Raw genomic sequence first — 20,877 nt, 5'->3', positions numbered from 1 at the left:
GTACATCTTGGCCCAAGAGGCTGTTTGGTTTAGAGAGGGAAACCACAGGAGACAGTGTGTTGTTGCATTCAAGGCAAACAAATCGACTTTCGCCTTGCCATACCTTTCCCAGATAATTTGAACCACATCCGGGTTCAGTTACCACTTGCCCATTTGGCGGTTTCTGTCATGAAAGCAATTCTGCAGCATAGTTCTGTGTGCTCAGCAGATGAGCAGCTCTGAGCGTTGCCTCAGCTCCAGTGAGGCAACGCTCACTGGAGAAGCTTCTGGGCTTCCCTCAGGGAATGAACAGACCTGGTGCCCCCTTGATGGTTTATATGGTAGACCAATGATATGCTGTCCGACTGAACAAGCACATTTTCCCTCTAAGGCAGAGGAGAAATGCCTCAGGGCTAGGCGGACAGCCTGCAGCTCAGTGAGGCATCTATTAGAACGACCTCCCGGCAGGAGGGTAGAGAGGCCAGAGGAACACCACGTGTTATAAACTTCCTGTCTCTTCAGGGGCGAAGATGTTGGAGGGACTGGGCTGGAAGAGGCACAGTCCTGCTTGGATGCAGCATGGGGTCGAGGCCCAGGCTGTTGAACCAAATTTGTAAGGGTTGTGAAGACAGGGGTCCCAGAGGTACGACTGCTGACACTGCAGTCAGTTTCCCCATCAGCTGGAGAAGACCGTAAGTCAGTTTTGCATCCCTGCAAACACAGCGGGACCAGAGTGAGAATATCGTCCAGTATTTACAGGGATGGGCGAGCTCTCATCGCCAGTGAGTCGATCACAATGCCAATAAAAACCACCCGTTAGCTTTGGGTCAAGGAGCTCTTTGCAAATTTCACAGGGAGCCCTAGCTTTGACACGTTGTTCAGTAAGGTCAGAGTGTCGTTGAGTGCTTGCTGCCGACTCGGAGTGCACACAAGCCAGTCATCTAGATATAGAAGAACCTGTATCCAACGAGCCTGCAAAGGAGAGTCCTGCTGTCACACTCCTGGGGAATGTACATGGAGTGAAGAAGAGTCCAAAGGGGAGGACTCTAAACTGGTACACCCATCCCTCGAAGGCAAACCAGAGGAACTGCCTGTGGTGATCTGACACTGGGATGTGGAAAGAGACATCCTTTAGCTCCACACTGGTAAAAGAGCTCACCAGCCAAATTGCCTGAGAACAATAGACCTTTCTGGGTCTGTAACAACTGTGACTTTTACACCAAGGAACTTGAGGGGACAACAACTGAAATGAATACTGTAGCCCCTGACCCATGTGGAAATCAGCCATTGGTCCGAGACCAACTCCCGCCACCGATCGAGCTGCGCCTGGGAAAAATGACCGGTGACCTCGTACAGGGTGTCAAACCCAATTGCTTTGGCCCCTTGATGATTTTGAGGGGCGAGCATGGCACCCCTGTACGTCCCGCCAGTCATTTCTGGGAGGTCAACCTGTAGGTGGCAGAAAGGTGGACTGCTGGGAGGGCTGATGCAGTAGACCCCGATCCCAGGGAGCATGTCCGTTATCAGGCTGGAAGCCATCTGTGTCCTTAGGTTGGTGCCTGGGAGTGCGCTGTAATTCGGCAAATTGCTGGCGAGACTTGTTAGCCAGGTGCTAAGCACTGGCCTCTGGTGGTCAGGAGGAATGAAACAGAACTTAGCACAACCTCTCCCATTTGCTTGTCTTTCCGTCTCCACTGGGAACCGGAAAAAACTGCACTTTTCAACACTGCTCCGGTGACTAGAGCCGAAAACAAAACAGTACACAATTTTTCCGTTAGAAGTGAAGCTGTGTTTGTGCAGGCTGTCTCCGGAAGTGGTCAAATCCCGCAAACTCATGCAAGGGTTCAAACAAGACTGCAGTGCCCAATTGGTTAGGATGTTCAGGAACAAGCCATGAACCACCAAGGCACAGGCATGCCGTGAACAGGAAACTGCCTTCACCAGTGTCACTGTCCACAATGATGGCGCCACGTGAAGGCGCCCTGGTATTCTGGTGCTCCCTGTTTTGTCTGTTTTTGTGCGTGAATCGTGTGTCATCGTCCCTACACCCGCGAGGAGCTTCTAAACATCAAATCATCAACACCCACGGACATTACGCCAGTTTTTTTAGTGCCTGCAGCTGAACTGGTTCACTTTTTGGCCAAAAAAGTGAGACGACGGCAGAGAGGGAAACGCGCTGGAGCTCTCGTGCGCCTCAGACAAAGGGGCACGCGCACGAGCACGCCCCTACCTGGGATATTTCTCTCCAACATCCGCTCACTCCACAACAAGATGGATGAGTTGGCACTGCTGATGAAGAAGAATAGAGATTTCTCCTCATCTTGTGTACTGTGCTTCACGGAGACGTGGTTAAATGCACAGGCACCGGACCGCGCGCTCCAACTAGAGGGATTCCAACTCCTCCGCGCAGACAGAGACCGAGCACTCTCTGGTGGAAAAACTAGAGGGGGTGGACTCTGCTTCTATATCAACAACTCCTGGTGCTCCGATGTGACTGTGATCTCCCAACACTGCTGTCCCTCTCTGGAATATCTCCTCATAAACTGCAGACCGTTCTACTCTTCACGTGAGTTTAACTCTTTCATACTTTGCTCTGTGTATATTCCACCGAGCGCGGATGTGCACGAGGCCAAGCGAGCGCTCGCGGATCAGATTATGAGCGTGGAGAGAGACTTTCCGGACTCTCTTGTTATAATTCTCGGTGATTTTAACAAAGGGAATCTCAGTCAGGAATTACCAAAATACAAACAGTTTGTTAAATGCCCGACCAGAGAAGGGAGCACGTTAGATCACTGTTACACGACAGTGAGCGGCGCCTACCGCGCGGTGGCCCGTGCAGCTTTGGGACTCTCAGATCACGTGATGGTCCACTTGATCCCCACGTACAGACAGAGACTTAAACTCTCTAAACCTGTTGTGAGGACGTCTAAAGTGTGGAGCAATGAAGCTGTAGAGGAGCTACGCGCGTGCTTGGGCACTACGGATTGGGATATGTTTGAGGCTTCAACAGACAGTCTAGATGACTACACGGACACTGTGACGTCATATATTCATTTCTGTGAAGACAGCATCATCCCACAGCGTACCAGGGTGAGATATAACAATGACAAGCCCTGGTTCACACCTAAACTCCAGCAGCTCCGTCAGCAGAAAGAGGTGGCTTTCAGAGAAGAAGACAGACAGCTATAGAGGTGCAAAGTACAGATTTAGCAAGGAGGTGGCAAAGGCTAAATCCATGTACAGTTCACGTCTGCAGCAAAGGTTCTCTGCCAACGACTCGGCCTCTGTGTGGAGGGGGTTGAAAGAGATCACCAACTACAAGCCCAAAGCACCTCGTTCTATTGACGACCTCAAGCTGGCCAATGACCTGAACGTCTTCTATTCACGGTTTGAAGACAAGGACTCACACCTCCCCACCCCCCACTCAACTGGATATTCAAACACTCTGGACCTCCCCCCTCTCACTGCTGCCCTCCCCACTCCCCCTGTTGCCCTCTCGGTCCAGGAGGAGGACGTGAGGAGACATTGCAAAAGGCTGAATCCACGTAAGGCCCCGGGCCCAGACTGTGTCTCTCCTGCCACCCTGAGACACTGCACTGATGAGCTGGCCCCAGTCTTCACGGGGATCTTCAACACCTCCCTGGAGTCATGCCATGTTCCAGTCTGTTTCAAGTCCTCAATCATAGTTCCAGTCCCCAAGAAACCACGCGTCACTGGACTTAATGACTACAGGCCTGTGGCTCTCACGTCTGTAGTCATGAAGACCTTCGAATGCCTGGTTTTATCCCACCTGAAGTCCATCACCGACCCCCTCCTAGACCCCCTGCAGTTTGCCTACAGAGCCAACAGGTCTGTAGATGATGCCATAAACCTGGCCCTGCACTCCATCCTGCAGCACCTGGACTCCCCAGGAACCTACGCTAGGATCCTGTTTGTGGACTTCAGCTCTGCATTCAACACCATCCTTCCAGCTTTGCTCCAGGACAAGCTTTCTCTGCTCCACGTGCCCAACTCCACCTACAGGTGGATCACAGACTTCCTGACGGACCGGAGTCAGCGTGTGAGGCTGGGAAAAAATGTCTCGAACACTCGGGTTCTCAGCACAGGATCTCCACAGGGCTGTGTCCTTTCCCCTCTGCTCTTCTCCCTGTACACTAACTGCTGCACCTCCAGCCACGACTCTGTAAACCTCATCAAGTTTGCGGACGACAACACCCTCATCGGACTCATTTCGGATGAGGATGAGTCTGCCTACAGGAGGGAGGTGGACCGGCTGGTGACCTGGTGCAGCAGCAACAACTTGGAGCTCAACGCCCAGAAAACAGTGGAGATGATCGTGGACTTCAGGAAAGCCACAGCCCCCCCGCCCTCCCTCGCCCCCACCAACAGCCCCATCACCACTGTGGTCTGTCACCGCTTCCTCGGCACCACCATCACCCAGGACCTCAAGTGGGAGTCAACCATCAGCTCCCTCATCAAGAAGGCCCAGCAGAGGATGTACTTCCTGCGGCAGCTGAAGAAGGCCAAGCTGCCTGTGCAGCTGATGATGCAGTTCTACACGGCCATCATCAAGTCCATCCTCTGCTCCTCCATCACAGTGTGGTACGCCGGGGCCACAGCCAGGGACAGACACAGACTGCAGCGCATTGCGGCCTCTGCTGAGAAGGTGATCGGCTGTAGCCTTCCATCTCTCCACGACCTACATGTCTCCAGGACTCTGGGCCGAGCAGGTCGCATCACAGCTGACCCTTCTCACCCTGCACACGGTCTGTTCAAATCACTCCCCTCGGGCAGGAGGCTACGGTCCATCCGGACCAGAACCTCCCGCCATAAGAACAGTTTCTTCCCCTCTGCCGTTAGACTCATGAACTCCTCATAACTCAGTCACCTTAAGCTTAACTCTGTCACTTTATCATTTTATCACGGGTCACTTTAGACAGTGTACTTTGGTTTTTAATTGCACTCCTCCCACTGCACTGTTTTTTTCTGTTTCTCTGTTGCACACAGCCTTTCATATTTCATTTTTTTTTTTTCATCTTAGATTTTATCTTATTTTGACACATATGTTATATTTTATCTTAGCATTTTATCTCTTCTTAATGTTGCACCATTGTACCGAAGCAAATTCCTAGTCTGTGAATCCTGTTCACTGGCAATAGCAATAAACTTCTTCTGATTCTGAAACAAGATTTACATTGCCATAGACTGAGAGGGAGCCCACCAAGAAGGAAGCCTCTGCTCCAAAATCAACACCTTCAAGCTAGACTCAAATTTGGAGCTACCCGCATGGACACCGTTTTATGGTCAGACAGGACAAAGGCTGAGCTACTGGGCCACAATGACTAGTGGAATGTTTGAAGGAGTAAAGGTGAGGCTTTCAAACCAAAGAACACTGTACCAATTGTCAATCTTGGCTGTGGTAGCATCATGGTCTGAGGGATAATAAAGGAGGACAACCTCTAAATTCTTCAACGTCACCTCAAATTAACAGCTAGATGGTTGAAAATTGGCCACAATTGGGTGTTCCAATAGAACAACAATCCTAAACACACCTCAGAAATGGTTCTGGGTTGGATAAAGCAGGAATCTGGAATGGCCTTCCTTAAGCCCCAACATCAACTGTATAACTGTGTATGTGTACTATACTTAAAAGCTGGGTCCGTGCCAGGAAATCAACAAATTTAAATTATTGTAACAATTGTGCCAATAGGAGTGGTCAAATATCCAGCCAGAATTATGTCAGAAGATTGCTGATGGCTACCAAAAGCATATGGTTGCGGTGCAGCTTCCTAAGGGACATTTAACCAAATATTAGTGGGGATGTATATACGAGGTCTGTCAAAGTATAGGTCCTTTTTATTTTTTTCAAAAACTATATGGATTTCATTCATATATTTTTACGTCAGACATGCTTGAGCCCTCGTGCTCATGCGTGAGTTTTTCCACGCCTGTCAGTGACGTCATTCGCCTGTGAGCACTCCTTGTGGGAGGAGTCGTCCAGCCCCTCGTCGGAATTCCTTTGTCTGAGAAGTTGCTGAGAGACTGGCGCTTTGTTTGATCAAAATTTTTTCTAAACCTGTGAGACACATCGAAGTGGACACGGTTCGAAAAATTAAGCTGGTTTTCAGTAAAAATTTTAATGGCTGATGAGAGATTTTGAGGTGATACTGTCGCTTTAAGGACTTCCCACGGAGCGAGACGTCGTGCAGCACTCCCAGGCGCCGTCGTCAGCCTGTTTCAAGCTGAAAACCTCCACATTTCAGGCTCTACTGGTCCAGGACGTCGTGAGAGAACAGAGAAGTTTCAGAAGAAGTCGGTTTCAGCATTTTATCCGGATATTCCACTGTTAAAGGAGATTTTTTTTTAATGAAAGACGTGCGGACGGATTGCAGTGTCGGCTCGCACCCGCCGCGACGCTCCGCCACAGGAAAAACACCTCTGTTGGAAGCCTTAAGGACAAGTTGGAACATGTCCAGCTGTTAAACAATTTCTCATATACTCACTCCACTGAAAGCCATCAAAAGCCGCCTGGATTTTACAAATGGTTATCAACACGGAGGTGTTTTTCCTGTGCCGCCGCACCGTGCCGGCTGCGTCCCGACGCGTGGACCCGTCCGCACGTCTTTCATTAAAAAAATCTCCTTTAACAGTGGAATATCCGGATAAAATGCTGAAACCGACTTCTTCTGAAACTTCTCTGTTCTCTCACGACGTCCTGGATCAATAGAGCCTGAAATGTGGAGGTTTTCAGCTTGAAACAGGCTGACGACGGCGCCTGAGAGCGCTGCACATCTCGCTCCGTAGGAAGTCCTTAAAGCGACAGTATCACCATCAAAATCTCTCATCAGCCGTTAAAATTTTCACTGAAAACCAGCTTAATTTTTTGAACCGTGTCCACTTCGATGTGTCTCACAGGTTTAGAAAAAATTTTGATCAAACAAAGCGCCAGTCTCTCAGCAACTTCTCAGACAAAGGAATTCCGACGAGGGGCTGGACGACTCCTCCCACAAGGAGTGCTCACAGGCGAATGACGTCACCGACAGGCGTGGAAAAACTCACGCATGCGCACGAGGGTTCAAGCATGTCTGACGTAAAAACATATGAATGAAATCCATGTAGTTTTTGAAAAAAATAAAAAGGACCTATACTTTATTGACAGCCCTCGTATGCATGTATTTGAAGCTGTATATATAATTTGACCCTGTGTGGACTGGAGAAAATCCAAAATTAATTCAAACTTGTGCACCCATTTCTTGCTTTATAACGTCATTAATGATGTATGCTGTACAATCTTTCAACCCTGGCAAAAGAACAGTTCAAGGGCATCATTAACAGCCCAAAAATAACAATCATCTCCATGATGAGTGTATGTAAACTTCAGACTACACCTGTAGATGCATATACCAGTCCTTCCAGATGGTATACATTTCTTCTTCTTCAAAGGTAAATGTGGATGTTTGAATTATATACACAGATAATTACATTAAAATTAAATGCATTTTATTTGATAGAAAATTAACATTCTGAATTTAAAAATTTAAAATAATAAATTCAACACTTTTTAATCATGTTTTTTGTAAGACCTTATAGGCCCCAACACCCATTGAGCTCGTGCTTAGCTCCAGTTTTGTGGCCTAGACTAGATGAGAGTCTACAACTTCCCCTGGATAGGACACTAGTCTATTGCAGTTTACTTTCCAGTCAAGGCTGGTTGCCAAATTTAAGACACAAAGAGGTAGCACAAAGTGAGATTCCAACCCAGGTCTATATATTGGCAGGGAACTCAATCTGCTTAACAGTACTTAACTAATTTGCAAAGAAATTGTCAATTACCATGTCAAGCCTGACTAGCCAAACTTGGCCCGACGCCCCACACTGAATAACCTTCACTGAGACAAGGAAGAAGTCTGTGCTTCAGATGAATTATTATTATATATATATATATATATATATATATATATATATATAATAAAAAAATCATTACTGCATATATGTGAACTTGTGATTATACAACCCCTGGCAATAATTATGGAATCACCGGCCTCGGAGGATGTTCATTCAGTTGTTTAATTTTGTAGAAAAAAGCAGATCACAGACATGATACAAAACTAAAGTCATTTCAAATGGCAACTTTCTGGCTTTAAGAAACACTATAAGAAATCAGGAAAAATAATTGCGGCAGTCAGTAACGGTTACTTTTTTTAGACCAAGCAGAGGGGAAAAAAATATGGACTCACTCAATTCTGAGGAATAAATTATGGAATCACCCTGTAAATTTTCATCCCCAAAACTAACACCTGCATCAAATCAGATCTGCTCGTTAGTTTGCATCTAAAAAGGAGTGATCACACCTTGGAGAGCTATTGCACCAAGTGGACTGACATGAATCATGGCTCCAACACGAGAGATGTCAACTGAAACAAAGGAGAGGATTATCAAACTCTTAAAAGAGGGTAAATCATCACGCAATGTCGCAAAAGATGTTGGTTGTTCACAGTCAGCTGTGTCTAAACTCTGGACCAAATACAAACAACATGGGAAGGTTGTTAAAGGCAAACATACTGGTAGACCAAGGAAGACATCAAAGCGTCAAGACAGAAAACTTAAAGCAATATGTCTCAAAAATCGAAAATGCACAACAAAACACATGAGGAACGAATGGGAGGAAACTGCAGTCAACGTCTATGACCGAACTGTAAGAAACTGCCTAAAGGAAATGGGATTTACATACAGAAAAGCTAAACGAAAGCCATCATTAACACCTATACAGAAAAAAACAAGGTTACAATGGGCTAAGAAAAAGCAATCGTGGACTGTGGATGACTGGATGAAAGTCATATTCAGTGATGAATCTCGAATCTGCATTGGGCAAGGTGATGATGCTGGAACTTTTGTTTGGTGCCGTTCCAGTGAGATTTATAAAGATGACTGCCTGAAGAGAACATGTAAATTTCCACAGTCATTGATGATATGGGGCTGCATGTCAGGTAAAGGCACTGGGGAGATGGCTGCCATTACATCATCAATAAATGCACAAGTTTACGTTGATATTTTGGACACCTTTCTTATCCCATCAATTGAAAGGATGTTTGGGGATGATAAAATCATTTTTCAAGATGATAATGCATCTTGCCATAGAGGAAAACTGTGAAAACATTCCTTGCAAAAAGACACACAGGGTCAATGTCATGGCCTGCAAATAGTCCGGATCTTAATCCAATTGAAAATCTTTGGTGGAAGTTGAAGAAAATGGTCCATGACAAGGCTCCAACCTGCAAAGCTGATCTGGCAACAGCAATCAGAGAAAGTTGCAGCCAGATTGATGAAGAGTACTGTTTGTCACTCATTAAGTCCATGCCTCAGAGACTGCAAGCTGTTATAAAAGCCAGAGGTGGTGCAACAAAATACTAGTGATGTGTTGGAGCGTTCTTTTGTTTTTCATGATTCCATAATTTTTTCCTCAGAATTGAGTGATTCCATATTTTTTCCCTCTGCTTGGTCTAAAAAAGTAACCGTTACTGACTGCCACAAATTTTTTTTTCCTGATTTCTTATAGTGTTTCTTAAAGCTAGAAAGTTGCCATTTGAAATGACTTTAGTTTTGTGTCATGTCTGTGATCTGCTTTTTTCTACAAAATTAAACAACTGAATGAACATCCTCCGAGGCCGGTGATTCCATAATTTTTGGCAGGGGTTGTAGCCCTGGTCCCACCAAATAATGAACGATGAATAATGAGCCACGTAACATTTTTTTTTTTTTTTTTTTTACAAGTGAAGTTACTCAACAAACGTGGGAAAATAGTGGCTCTTAGAGTCAGAATTTTCAGCTAACGAGGCTCATCTCTGAGAATGCTGCAAATTTCAAGAAGTTCAAAATTTAGCAAAAACAGCGTGGGGCAGTTTGTGTATGTGGTACTACGAGGACAAACGTGGATGTTAGAGGCATGTGAGTGGTGAGTATGGGGCTGTTACAAGCCCATTATCCGAGTACCTGGCGGCTAAGAGGATAGGACAGGCTATTTTGGCTCTGCACTATCTCGCACTTTGTTGTGACAATCCCACCCGCTTTATTCAGCTGGATGCAGTGCTTTGTGCGATGGACGGTGCATACATAAAATAATTATTTCGTACTGGATGAATCATTTTCTCTCAGAAAACACCCATTGAAAACACCTCTAATCGTTTCCGGAAACACAGAGGACCGTTTGAGCTGGAGCATTTCTTTCCTCTCTCTCTCATGTGCCTCATGAGGTGGAGAATGTATTTGGAACCATCTAAAAGGTAATTATTTGTAATGTTTACATTGTAATGGATTGTGTAAAACAGTTGCATGTTCATTCCTTCTTATGAGCAGCTGTAAAATTATGTTTATGATAGATTTAACATCTCGTTATAATCGATCAGATGAACTGCACTGTGATGCGGTGCGCTGATGCAATCACTCGCAGTGTTTTTTAATTGTTTTTGCAATGTACGTGGCTCATTATTTGAATAATCACTGAAATTTCTGACAAATCCATACGTGGCTCATTATTAACGGCTTTATTATTCGTTGGGACCAAGGCTTATGTTGTTTGAGTTTTAGAGTGGAACAATCCCCCCCAAAGCAGGTCCCACCCATGGTGATTAAACACCAACTCTTAGCTAAATTAATTTCATGACCCCAACACATAACACATAAAAAGCAAAAAAAAATTTTTTTTTTGTTTGTTTTTTTTTACAAGTTTTTTTCTTGCAACTTCTACGTGTCAACTGTAACTACATCATCAATGTGCAGTGGTTTTTCTTGAGCTCCGTACATGTCCGGGGTGACATATTACCAACAATACCAATTGTTTTTGCATGGGGAATTATTATTTTACCCATGCACCTATTTTATTTATTTATATTTTTGAAATCACAAAGTCACATGACAATGACATTAATTTGAGTTCGCAGTACGACAGTTGAGTTGTGCACAAGGAGGAACAGATCTGGCACTAAACAAGTGAGTCATCTGTAATTTATTTTTTATTTGTGATTAAATCAGACATATTGAAACATATGGATGGGGCGGGTGTTCTGATGAAAGTAATATTGACTGTGCACTCATGCATCTGCTCACCCTCTTTCCAGGCAGCACACCCTGGGCGTTTGGACATGCAAGTAAGAAAACAACAGCCCATTTCTCCAGTGTAGTAGATTTCTGTGCGGAAAAGCTCTGAACCTTCCTATATTTTATTCACAGCTGTGACACAGCTTTCTACTCAGTATTTAAAAAAAGATCTGACTTTCACGTTCAATTAACCTGATGCTTGTACAAATAGAAAGCACAGGTGTGGCAAAAAACAAAACAACGCCAAATAAACAAACAAGATCATGACATACTGTACAATACTTGGATCTTACTTTAGCCTGGGACTGATGTAGCTCTTGTTCCAGTTTTTCTCTGTCCATTTTCAATATCCTAATGTTTTCTTGGAGGGCACTGATGCTCTCCATCTTTTTCAGCTGTTCCTCCTGCTGGGCCAAAGTCTTTGCTGTAACCTAAAAGACACACAAGCACATAATTCCTTATTCCTCTCATGCTATCCACCCATGCTCCCCTAGTTCCTGGATGGCTACCACCCAGGCAGAAAAACAGTCCATCAACAACTCTCGAAAGTAACCACCAATCTGCTACAGTCAGATGAAATATTTACATCCTCTTGACCTTCTCCAGCAGCTGGACTAATGTACCTACGTGCTGGATCATACAAAGAGTAGTATAATAGGCAATGTTCCTTCACAATGCAAATGAGAGCGCTCAAAGACAATATCCCCTAATGCAGGGGTGGGCAACCTGTTCCAGAAAGAGCCATGAGGGTGCAGGTTTTCTTTGCAGCCACTGACTCCACCAGGTGATTTTACTGATTAATATCACTTTGAGCAGATGGAATCAGTTAATCAGTGAAATCACCTGGTGGAGTCAGTGGCTGCAAAGAAAACCTGCAGCCTCATGGCTCTTTCTGGAACAGGTTGCCCACCCCTGCCCTAATGCCAAATGCTGCTTTGGTACAAGTGCTAGCTACATTCTGATAACATTTCAAGGACTTGTACCAAGTTTCATGAAATCTGTCATAAATATGTGAGGAATTGATTTCAGAATGCAGGCACCATCTCATGAAACTGGTAGTGCCAATATTTCTTAATCAAGGTCCATAAGTAGTAAAATGGACCTTACTCGAACAATATGATAATATTAGTATTACCAACCTATAACAAAAACTTGTACCAGGTTTCACAAAATTCCTCCTAAAAATGTGACAGGAGTTGATTTCAGAATGTTTATACCATTTATGGGATGGAGGGACAGACAGGCAGCAACAGAATTGCTCGTAATACTGCTCAATTTCATCTCCCTAACATACCATTCAATTTACACAAAGTCTCAATATGGATATTTTCAGGATGTACAAGTACATCCTAAAATTAATCAACCTCAGACTTGTCAAACTTGTAAATAACCGCCATGCATTCTTCCACTGACAGACACTGGTATTGAATCTCTCACAGAAAATCATGTAGACAGTTTATCAATCAGTTCAGAAAGAGTTCTAACATCTTGGCAATCTAAAGAATTTGTCGGCCTCCTCCGCCAGCGCATGGCAGCCCATGATCATGGTGTTGTTCCAGCACCGCGTGCACATGAGGACAGAGTTGCTGCACAAAAAGTCCAGCCAGAGCGGCAGCATTCTGTCCATAAACTCTGAAGGGCTTGCTGTCCTCCAGCCTGTACAAAGAGAAGAGCCTGCTGGCCCTTTCAGTCTGACAGTTCAAAAGTTTTGAGGAAGTGATCCTTGATCACTGCTTATTTGTTCACAGTGGGGGGGGGGGGCTTTGCAGAAGCGCGATCAGCCTCGTTTGTTTCCGTGGTGCTGAGGGCCGACATGACGTAATAATATTACGTGTCACCTGCTGTGATCTCTCAGAGCAAACTGCGCCTCCATTTGTGCAAACCAGGAGGCAGTTTACAGAAGCGGGACTTTGAAACAGCAGGGTTTTGGAAAAAAAAAAAAAGGCAAAGAGAGAGAAAGTGCTATCTCTCTCTCTCTCTGTCTCATACATGCGCATTCTGGGTGTACAGACAGCGATTAGAGTTTTGGTATTTGAGAGATTTGAGAAATATTTGGTGTGTTTGCAGTGTGTATTTTTGTGGTGGAGTATTTAGCATCTGTGGTTAGTGTGGTAGTGTTTTGTAAAAATGAGGCGTCTTACGAATGTGGAGCAAGCACTTCCTTTTTTTTTTAAATTAGAGCAAGACGGAGTGTGCAGCGTGTTGTCCGTCCCAGCGTCGAGTCCTGGAACGCAGAGATGCTGACACACACTGCTCAAGCAGTAGCTCCAGGTGCGTTTCGTTTACAGCGTCAAGATCAACATTTGCTTCAGTTTTGTTTTGTTCCTCTCTTTGTCCCTTTTGTGCTCTTGATTCGCAGGTTATTCAGTGATAAAGCTCGTTCATTCACCTTTTCTCAACAATTTGTGACTTTACTTTTTTCATTCATTCAGGAATCATCATATGCCGTGTGACCAGGCCATAACATACGGAAAATGAATCAGGGACAAGAACGCATGCTCAATCCTGTACATGACTATTTTTATAGTTCGTTGTCCGTGTGCAAACAAATGCTTAGGGTACGTCACATTCGCTTCGCAGTCAGACCTCAATGCCAGGAGATTTCATGCATGATGCAGATCAGCATAGTGGATGCAATGTGGGGGTTTGACTCACTGAGAACACTGACACACATTCAACCTTTTCATTTGTGACAACCTTCAAAGCGGTACTGTGTATAGCATCTCCACCCTCTTCACCAGTTCCACTGTGAAATCACTCCAACCAGTCTTCAAGAGATGCTAATACAGCAAGGACCGCAGCAATGCTTTGCAGCTTTATGTGAACTGCCTTTTCTTAGTGATCATGTTCTCCTCACCTCAACAGGGACATCCCTCAAAAATCATGTTCATGTCCTTAGCTCCTCCATTCCTCACTGCTGTTCATATCAGTACATACCTGTGTTTTTTGCCTCTCAGAGTTGAGAGCTTCTTGCAGCTCTTTCAGTTCTTGTTCTTGATGTTCCATCCATTGTTTGCAACGAAGAGCTTCTCCTTCAAATGCCTCACACTGTACCATGGCAATCTCCTTCTCACGTCGCACAAACCTGTAATGTGCAAAATCCCAATTAAGCCACACTGAGAAAATAAGTTTCCAAAGACAAACTGAAAAAATCTAAATATTAAAAGGACAAGTGGCCTCTGTGTACGTGTATGCGTGCTTGTGTATAACTTCGATCACGGACAAACTGTGGAGAGCTGACATTTGCTGTTTGGTATGCTTAAGTATTTTGAGTCATGGATGAATGCTGCCAAAACAGTACATTGGCAGGACTAATATTTTTGGAGAAACTACACATATTAGCTAACAACAATGAACAATGGACGTTGATAATTACATCCTGGAGTCACATGGCATTCCAGCAGGGGGCGGTAAATTATCTATTTATTAAAAGTGAAGCAGTGCCTGAGTACATGTATGCGTGCGTGATTTTATTTAGAAATTCAATTTAAGTGCATAATATAATTGTAAATACAAAAAATATATATGGATGACACAAGAAAGTGAAAAGGTGATGGTCTAGTGGTTAAAACACTGGGCTTGAGACCAGAGGATCCTCAGCTCAAATCCCAGCCTGACCGGAAAGGTCCTTAATCCCCTACCTGCTCCCGGTGTGTAGTGAGTACCTTGTATGGCAGCACCCTCACATGGGGGTGAATGTGAGATATTATTTGTAAAGTGCTTTGAGCCTCTGACGCAGATGGAAAAACGCTATATAAATGCAGTCAATTTACACTTATTTCCACTGTGGTCCATTTAAAAATCAAATGACAAAATAGAAGTAAGAAAATAAAAATAATACTGATGATGATAATAATAATGTGTATGTGATAACAAGAACCTAAACAATTTATAAATACATTAAGACAGTAAATTAACATTAAAAAATTCCATATTTAACAGGAAATAAAAGGGTTGAGTTCTAAGTTCTGTACTCGCACACCATTCCAACTCATTATAGAAACTTTGCCACATTACCATCCTTGAAAAATGTCAGCTACCCATTTTATACACACTACCCAAACTAGAGCATGTGGATCCCCACAGGCAACGTGCTAGTCATTGTAATAACAGATGTCCTGTTTCAAAGAAAGGACTTTTGTTACATTTGTTCCAAGTCTTCAACTAAAGCATTCAGTATCAATTATAAAAGACATATAAATAGCTACTTTGTAATGTAGTAGTATTAACCTGATTATTTCCAATAACTGTTCAGTGGTCTTTCCTTCCTCAGTGAAAGACAGGTCGAGTTGCTGCTGGTCCTGCTGTGGTTGAAGCTGTCGGATCCTGGTGGCCATTTCGTCCATCTGTTGGTGAAGGAGGGAATTCTGCTTCACCAGCTCCTCACAGCGAAAAGTTTGCTTGGACAGTTCATCCTGAAGCACAGAAAGACAGTCATTACCAGCTGGACAAGCAGGTATTTTCACTTCAAATTAGAGTAAAAATTAACAAAATACACACTTTTACTGTAAATACTAACCTGCATAACAAAAAGATCATTGATAGTAAACAGTTTTACTGGAAAACAGCCAATTCAATAAAATGCTAAAATTCTTTGGGAAATACACACACCAGACACCCCCAGTGAATCATCACACTAAAGGGCCTTTCACATTGAACACATCAGGCCGATGCGTCACCGCTTTCCAATCCGTCGGATGCATTTCCAACGCGTCGTGACGTCAGACGCTTCGCTTCGGAAGCGGCAAGGGGGTGGAGATTGCTACGTCACACTCTGGCTGTTTCCACAACCTGAAAAAAGTTCAGCGGACGAGCCAAGATGGCGGCCACGAATGTTTGGTGTGCGTGCTGCTAAATTATGTGTGCGCTCGGGGTTTAAGTCCTAAAGCCTGTTTCTAAATTGTTATCCTGGCGAATACTACAAAGATTTAACACTAAAGAACTTAAGGCTGCAATCGAGGGCTACAGGAGGATGAAACACAAACGTTCACGGGAGAAGATGAAGGACAAGAACTTGGCTCCAAGCCCAGGTGAGGGGAAAGAGCAGACAAGCAGTCAGGCCTTCCACACCTACGCTGCCCCGGCAGCGAGTGCAGAGGAAGCCCTATCATCACCAGCATCAGACACCTCTACACCCAAGGCAAAGAAAGGCAAATCCGAGCTTACTCTTGAAGATGTGCATACTAGTGCATACTAGTATTATTAACAAGTTAAATGAAAACACTGACAGTTTACTTTCAAGAATTGATAAGAATGACAAATTGATTAGAGACGTGCATGAAAAGTTACAAAATATGTTAACTGAAATGAACGACATGAAAGAAAATGTACAAACTATTTCGAATGTTACTGCTGCCCATGAAGCTCGCATTAAAATACTTGAGGAGAGGCTAAACAAAGTTGAAAGAGAGTATCGGAGGTGGAATTTACGCTTGTATGGCGTCTCAGAGGAAAGGGAGGAGAAACTGAAGAGGAAAGTTGCTGACATTTGTCGCCAGGTGGCTCCGGAGACGACTAATACACTACAGATTTTTTTGGACAAATGTTACAGACTGGGACTATGAGAAGAAGGGAAAACACGGCCCATACTTATCCGCTTCATCTCTCTGGACACGGCGGAGAAGATATGGAAGGAGGCAAAGAAATCTGCCTTTCTGAAGAGCAGGAAACTGGTTTAAACTTGATTTGACTCCCAAAGACAGAGACTCGTAACTTGCTGTGGCCTCAGGTAGAGGCTGCAAGGAAGGCAGGGCAGTGGGCCTATTATATTGGTGCCAAAGCTTATATTGACGGTAAAGAAATCAAGTTAAAACGGTAATTATTAAAGATTCAGCCAAAGCGGTATTGCTACAACCCTGAGTGGGATATGTAATTTACCTCAATCGCCTTGGATTTAAAATGATAGTTATTTAAAGGTGAAAGGCTTATAGGTGCTTTGACCCTAGCACCCTATTCTATTCGTTCCTTTTTTCAAATTAATATTTATTATTATTTTTTTTCTCTCTCTCTTTTTTTTTTTCTTCTTTTTGCTTTTTGTTTGCTTTTTTGTTTTTTTGTGTCTGTTTACTCAATTAATAAAAGTGTAGTTATGGATTTACAATTTAATTCTCTGAAGATAATTTCTCTAAATGTTAGAGGCATTAGAGATCATACAAAGAGAGGCTATATTTTTATTTAGTAGAAGGAAACATGCTGACATTATTTTCTTACAAGAGACACATTCAATTGAAGACGACACAAAGCTTTGGAAATCACAGTGGGGGGATATGTGTTTTTTTAATCATGGTACTAATCAATCTGCAGGGGTTGCAATATTATTTAATAAGTTTACAGGAAAAGTACTAGAACATTCTATGTCCAAAGAAGGGAGATGGATTGTGATTGTAATAGAATTGGATAATTCAGTATTTATAATTTGTAATTTGTATAACCACAATAGTGGACATTTAGTAAGAACAATGACAGCAAATTTATGCTTTACACTAGAACAAGTCCATACAAAATATTCAAATGCGTATGTTATCGTAGGAGGGGATTACAATGACATTCCAGATGAACATGCTGATAGGTTTCCAGCTAGAATGACTATATCCTCAAAATTCAAATGTACCGCATATATAATAGAAAAACTTAAAGTGATAGACATATGGTGTTTTCTAAACCCCTATGTTAAAGATTATACCTGGAGTAAGGCTAACAGCACATTATGCTCTAGAATTGATCTATGGCTAATAACTCCCAATTGCTTACAACATGTTAAAGAGGTATCCCATGAATATGCCCCTTTGTCTGATCATAAAGCAATTAGTCTACACTTGGGAGCAAGGCAAAATAATAGTTCTACAAGAGGATATTGGAAAATGAACAGTAACCTTCTTGAGGATGATATCTTATGCGATAAGGTTAGGCAATTAGCTAAGAAGATTTTAATAAAGAAGATCTTAACTGTATACAAAAATGGGAATTTTTCAAATTCAAAACAAGAGAATTGGCCATGAAACGTGGTAAAGAAATAAAAAAGAATAAGAAGTTTAAAGAAAAGGAGATACTGGAAACCCTGAATGTATTATTGCAGAAAGCCACTCTGGATGAGAACGAAGTAATACAAATGAAATTACTGAAAGAAGAGACTGATAATATGTATGTTGATTTGGCCAAAGGTGCCTTCGTAAGATCTAGATGCAAGTGGCTAGAACAGGGAGAAAGAAATACAAGCTATTTTTTTTGCTTTAGAAAAAAGAAATCAAAAGAAATACGAATACGAATATCAAAATTGATGGGAAAGATGTACAAAATATAAGGGATATTACTAGACATGTTGAAACATTTTTCAAGAATATATATACATCGCGTACCCAACCTGAAGTCTGTGACTCATTCATTTACTCTATCCATGAGCTCATTCCAAATATTTCAGAAGAATTTAAAACTCAATGCGACAGATCTCTTACTAAGCTAGAATTGCTGACAGCAGTTAGATCTTTAAAAAAAGGGAAAGCGCCTGGCAGTGATGGATTAATTGCAGAATTTTATCATCATTTTTGGGATATTCTTGAAGTTCCTCTATTTAATACTCTAAAACAGTCTCTCTTTAGAAAAGAAATGCCTAATACTATGAAACAAGGACTTATATGTTTGATTCCGAAAGCAGAAAAAGATATCTCGCAACTAGAAAACTGGAGACCTATTACCCTATTAAATGTGGATTATAAAGTTCTTGCTTTAATCTTTGCCAACCGCCTAAAAAATGGACTAAATGAACTAATTAGTGAAACGCAAACAGGTTTTATGACCAATAGATACATAAGCTCCAATATTAGATTAATCTTAGATTTACTGGACTACCCTGAACTCACTGACTCACAAGCGCTTATATTATTCTTAGACTTTTACAAAGCATTTGATACTGTAGAACATCACTTCTTATTGAGAGCTTTACAAGCATTCGGATTTGGTTCAAAATTCATAATGACTGTTCAGACACTCTATAAAGATATTAATAGTAGTGTTATGCTCTATCCTAACAACAGTTCAAGGTTCCCCATTACAAGATCTGTACGACAAGGGTGTCCACTTTCCCCGTATTTATTTCTATTAGCAGCCGAATTACTTTCAATATACATTAAAAATGATGAGGAATTAAAAGGAATTAAAATTTTTGATAAAGAAATCAAAATAACTCAACTAGCGGATGATACTGCTATATTTTTAAAAGACAAACTTCAGGTTGGGAGAGCGATATCAAAGATCAAAGAATTTTCAAAGGCTTCCGGTTTGGAACTAAATATGTCTAAATGTGAAATTCTATGTTTGTATGACTGTGACGATACAACAATTGATAATATAACTATAAAGGAAGCAGTCAGGTATCTTGGAATTCACATCTGTAAGGATAGTAACAAGCGCCAGCACCTTAACTTCTCTCCTAAACTGAAGAAAGTTAAAAGCATTTTCAATATGTGGACTCAAAGAGATATCTCTATTTGGGGAAGATCACGCTTAACTAAAGCAGAAGGAATATCTAGATTTGTCTACCCTGCTCAGTCTCTGAATGTTAAGCAAGCCGTTTGAGACGAAATCAATAAGTTAATCACGAATTTTGTTTGGAAGAACAAACAGCATGGAGTGAAACGAACTATATTGACCAACCATAGGGAGTCAGGGGGATTGGAGCTTTTAGACTTTCAGGTTTTAAATAGTACGAATAAGATCAAATGGATCAAAAACTGCATTGGAAACCCTGACTCTTTGTGGTATCTTATCCCCAATAAGATTTTTGAAAAGGATGGAGGTCTCTCATTTTTACTGCAATGCAACTTCAATGTCACTAAACTGCCGCTGAAATTGTGTGCTTTTTATCAACAAGCCCTTTTAGCATGGAGATTGTGCTACAAGCACAATTTTTCACCACATACATGTATTATTTGGAATAATGAGAATATTACTGCACGAAATCAAACACTTTTTATGCCTAAATGGATAGAGAGAAAAATCATGTTTCTTCAAGATATATTTGACGATCAAGGTAAAATATTTACATATGAAATGTTTTTAAGAACTCACCAATATCCAATCACCTCTAAAGAATTTAACTATGTTGTGAAAAGCATTCCGAGTGGACTGAAAAAACTGATGAAGGCACATGTGAAAAAGGAAGCTCAGTATACTATAGGCTCAATAATGATTGATGGGATTCCACTTAATAGTCAAAAGTGTAGCAATAAACATATTAGAAATACAATTCAAAATTTTAAGAGGAACATACCCAACTGTAAATCTTATTGGAGCTCTCAATACAGTGACTTAAACTGGAAATATATATGGCTACATCCCTTTCAATATTGTATTTATAATAAAGTTAGAGAATTACATTGGAAAATTTTACATCGTATTTATCCGACCAACTTGCTTAGATCTAATTTTACTGATGTGGAACCCAAATGCTGTTTCTGTGGTATAGAAGAGGAGTCATTAACACATGTTTTATGAGTGTAAGTTCACAAGAGATATTTGGCTCAATCTGGAGTTATTTATAATAAAACTAATCACAGAATTAAAATAGCCAATTATAATGTAATAACCTCCTTTGAATGTAAAGATAAAAATATACAATATCTAGTAAACTTATATATATTACTTGGCAAATATCACATACATAAAGCCAAATTTAGCCAATCTAAGCCCCTTCTTAAACTATGGATAATTGAAATCCACACCTACCTTAAAACCCTAAATAATATACCAAATAAAAAAGCCATAAAGACAATAAACTTGGTAAAGAACTTTGGTTTACAATAAACCTTC

At 42.1% G+C, this 20,877-nt stretch overlaps 1 protein-coding gene across 1 annotated transcript in view; it reads right to left on the bottom strand.

Annotated features, from left to right (window-relative positions):
- tpra (translocated promoter region a, nuclear basket protein) overlaps positions 1 to 20,877 on the bottom strand; it is a 169,406-nt gene that overhangs the window by 84,044 nt on the left and 64,485 nt on the right. The window contains 3 exon segments of the mRNA XM_034183752.1: positions 11,367 to 11,504; positions 14,011 to 14,158; positions 15,304 to 15,488. Coding sequence (XP_034039643.1) covers positions 11,367 to 11,504; positions 14,011 to 14,158; positions 15,304 to 15,488 — 471 coding nt within the window.

The sequence above is a fragment of the Thalassophryne amazonica genome, chromosome 12, assembly GCF_902500255.1.
Source record: "Thalassophryne amazonica chromosome 12, fThaAma1.1, whole genome shotgun sequence".
Lineage (NCBI taxonomy): Eukaryota > Metazoa > Chordata > Actinopteri > Batrachoidiformes > Batrachoididae > Thalassophryne > Thalassophryne amazonica.
The sequence above is the reverse complement of the archived record's forward strand: the minus strand, read 5'-3'. Positions and strand labels throughout refer to the sequence as shown.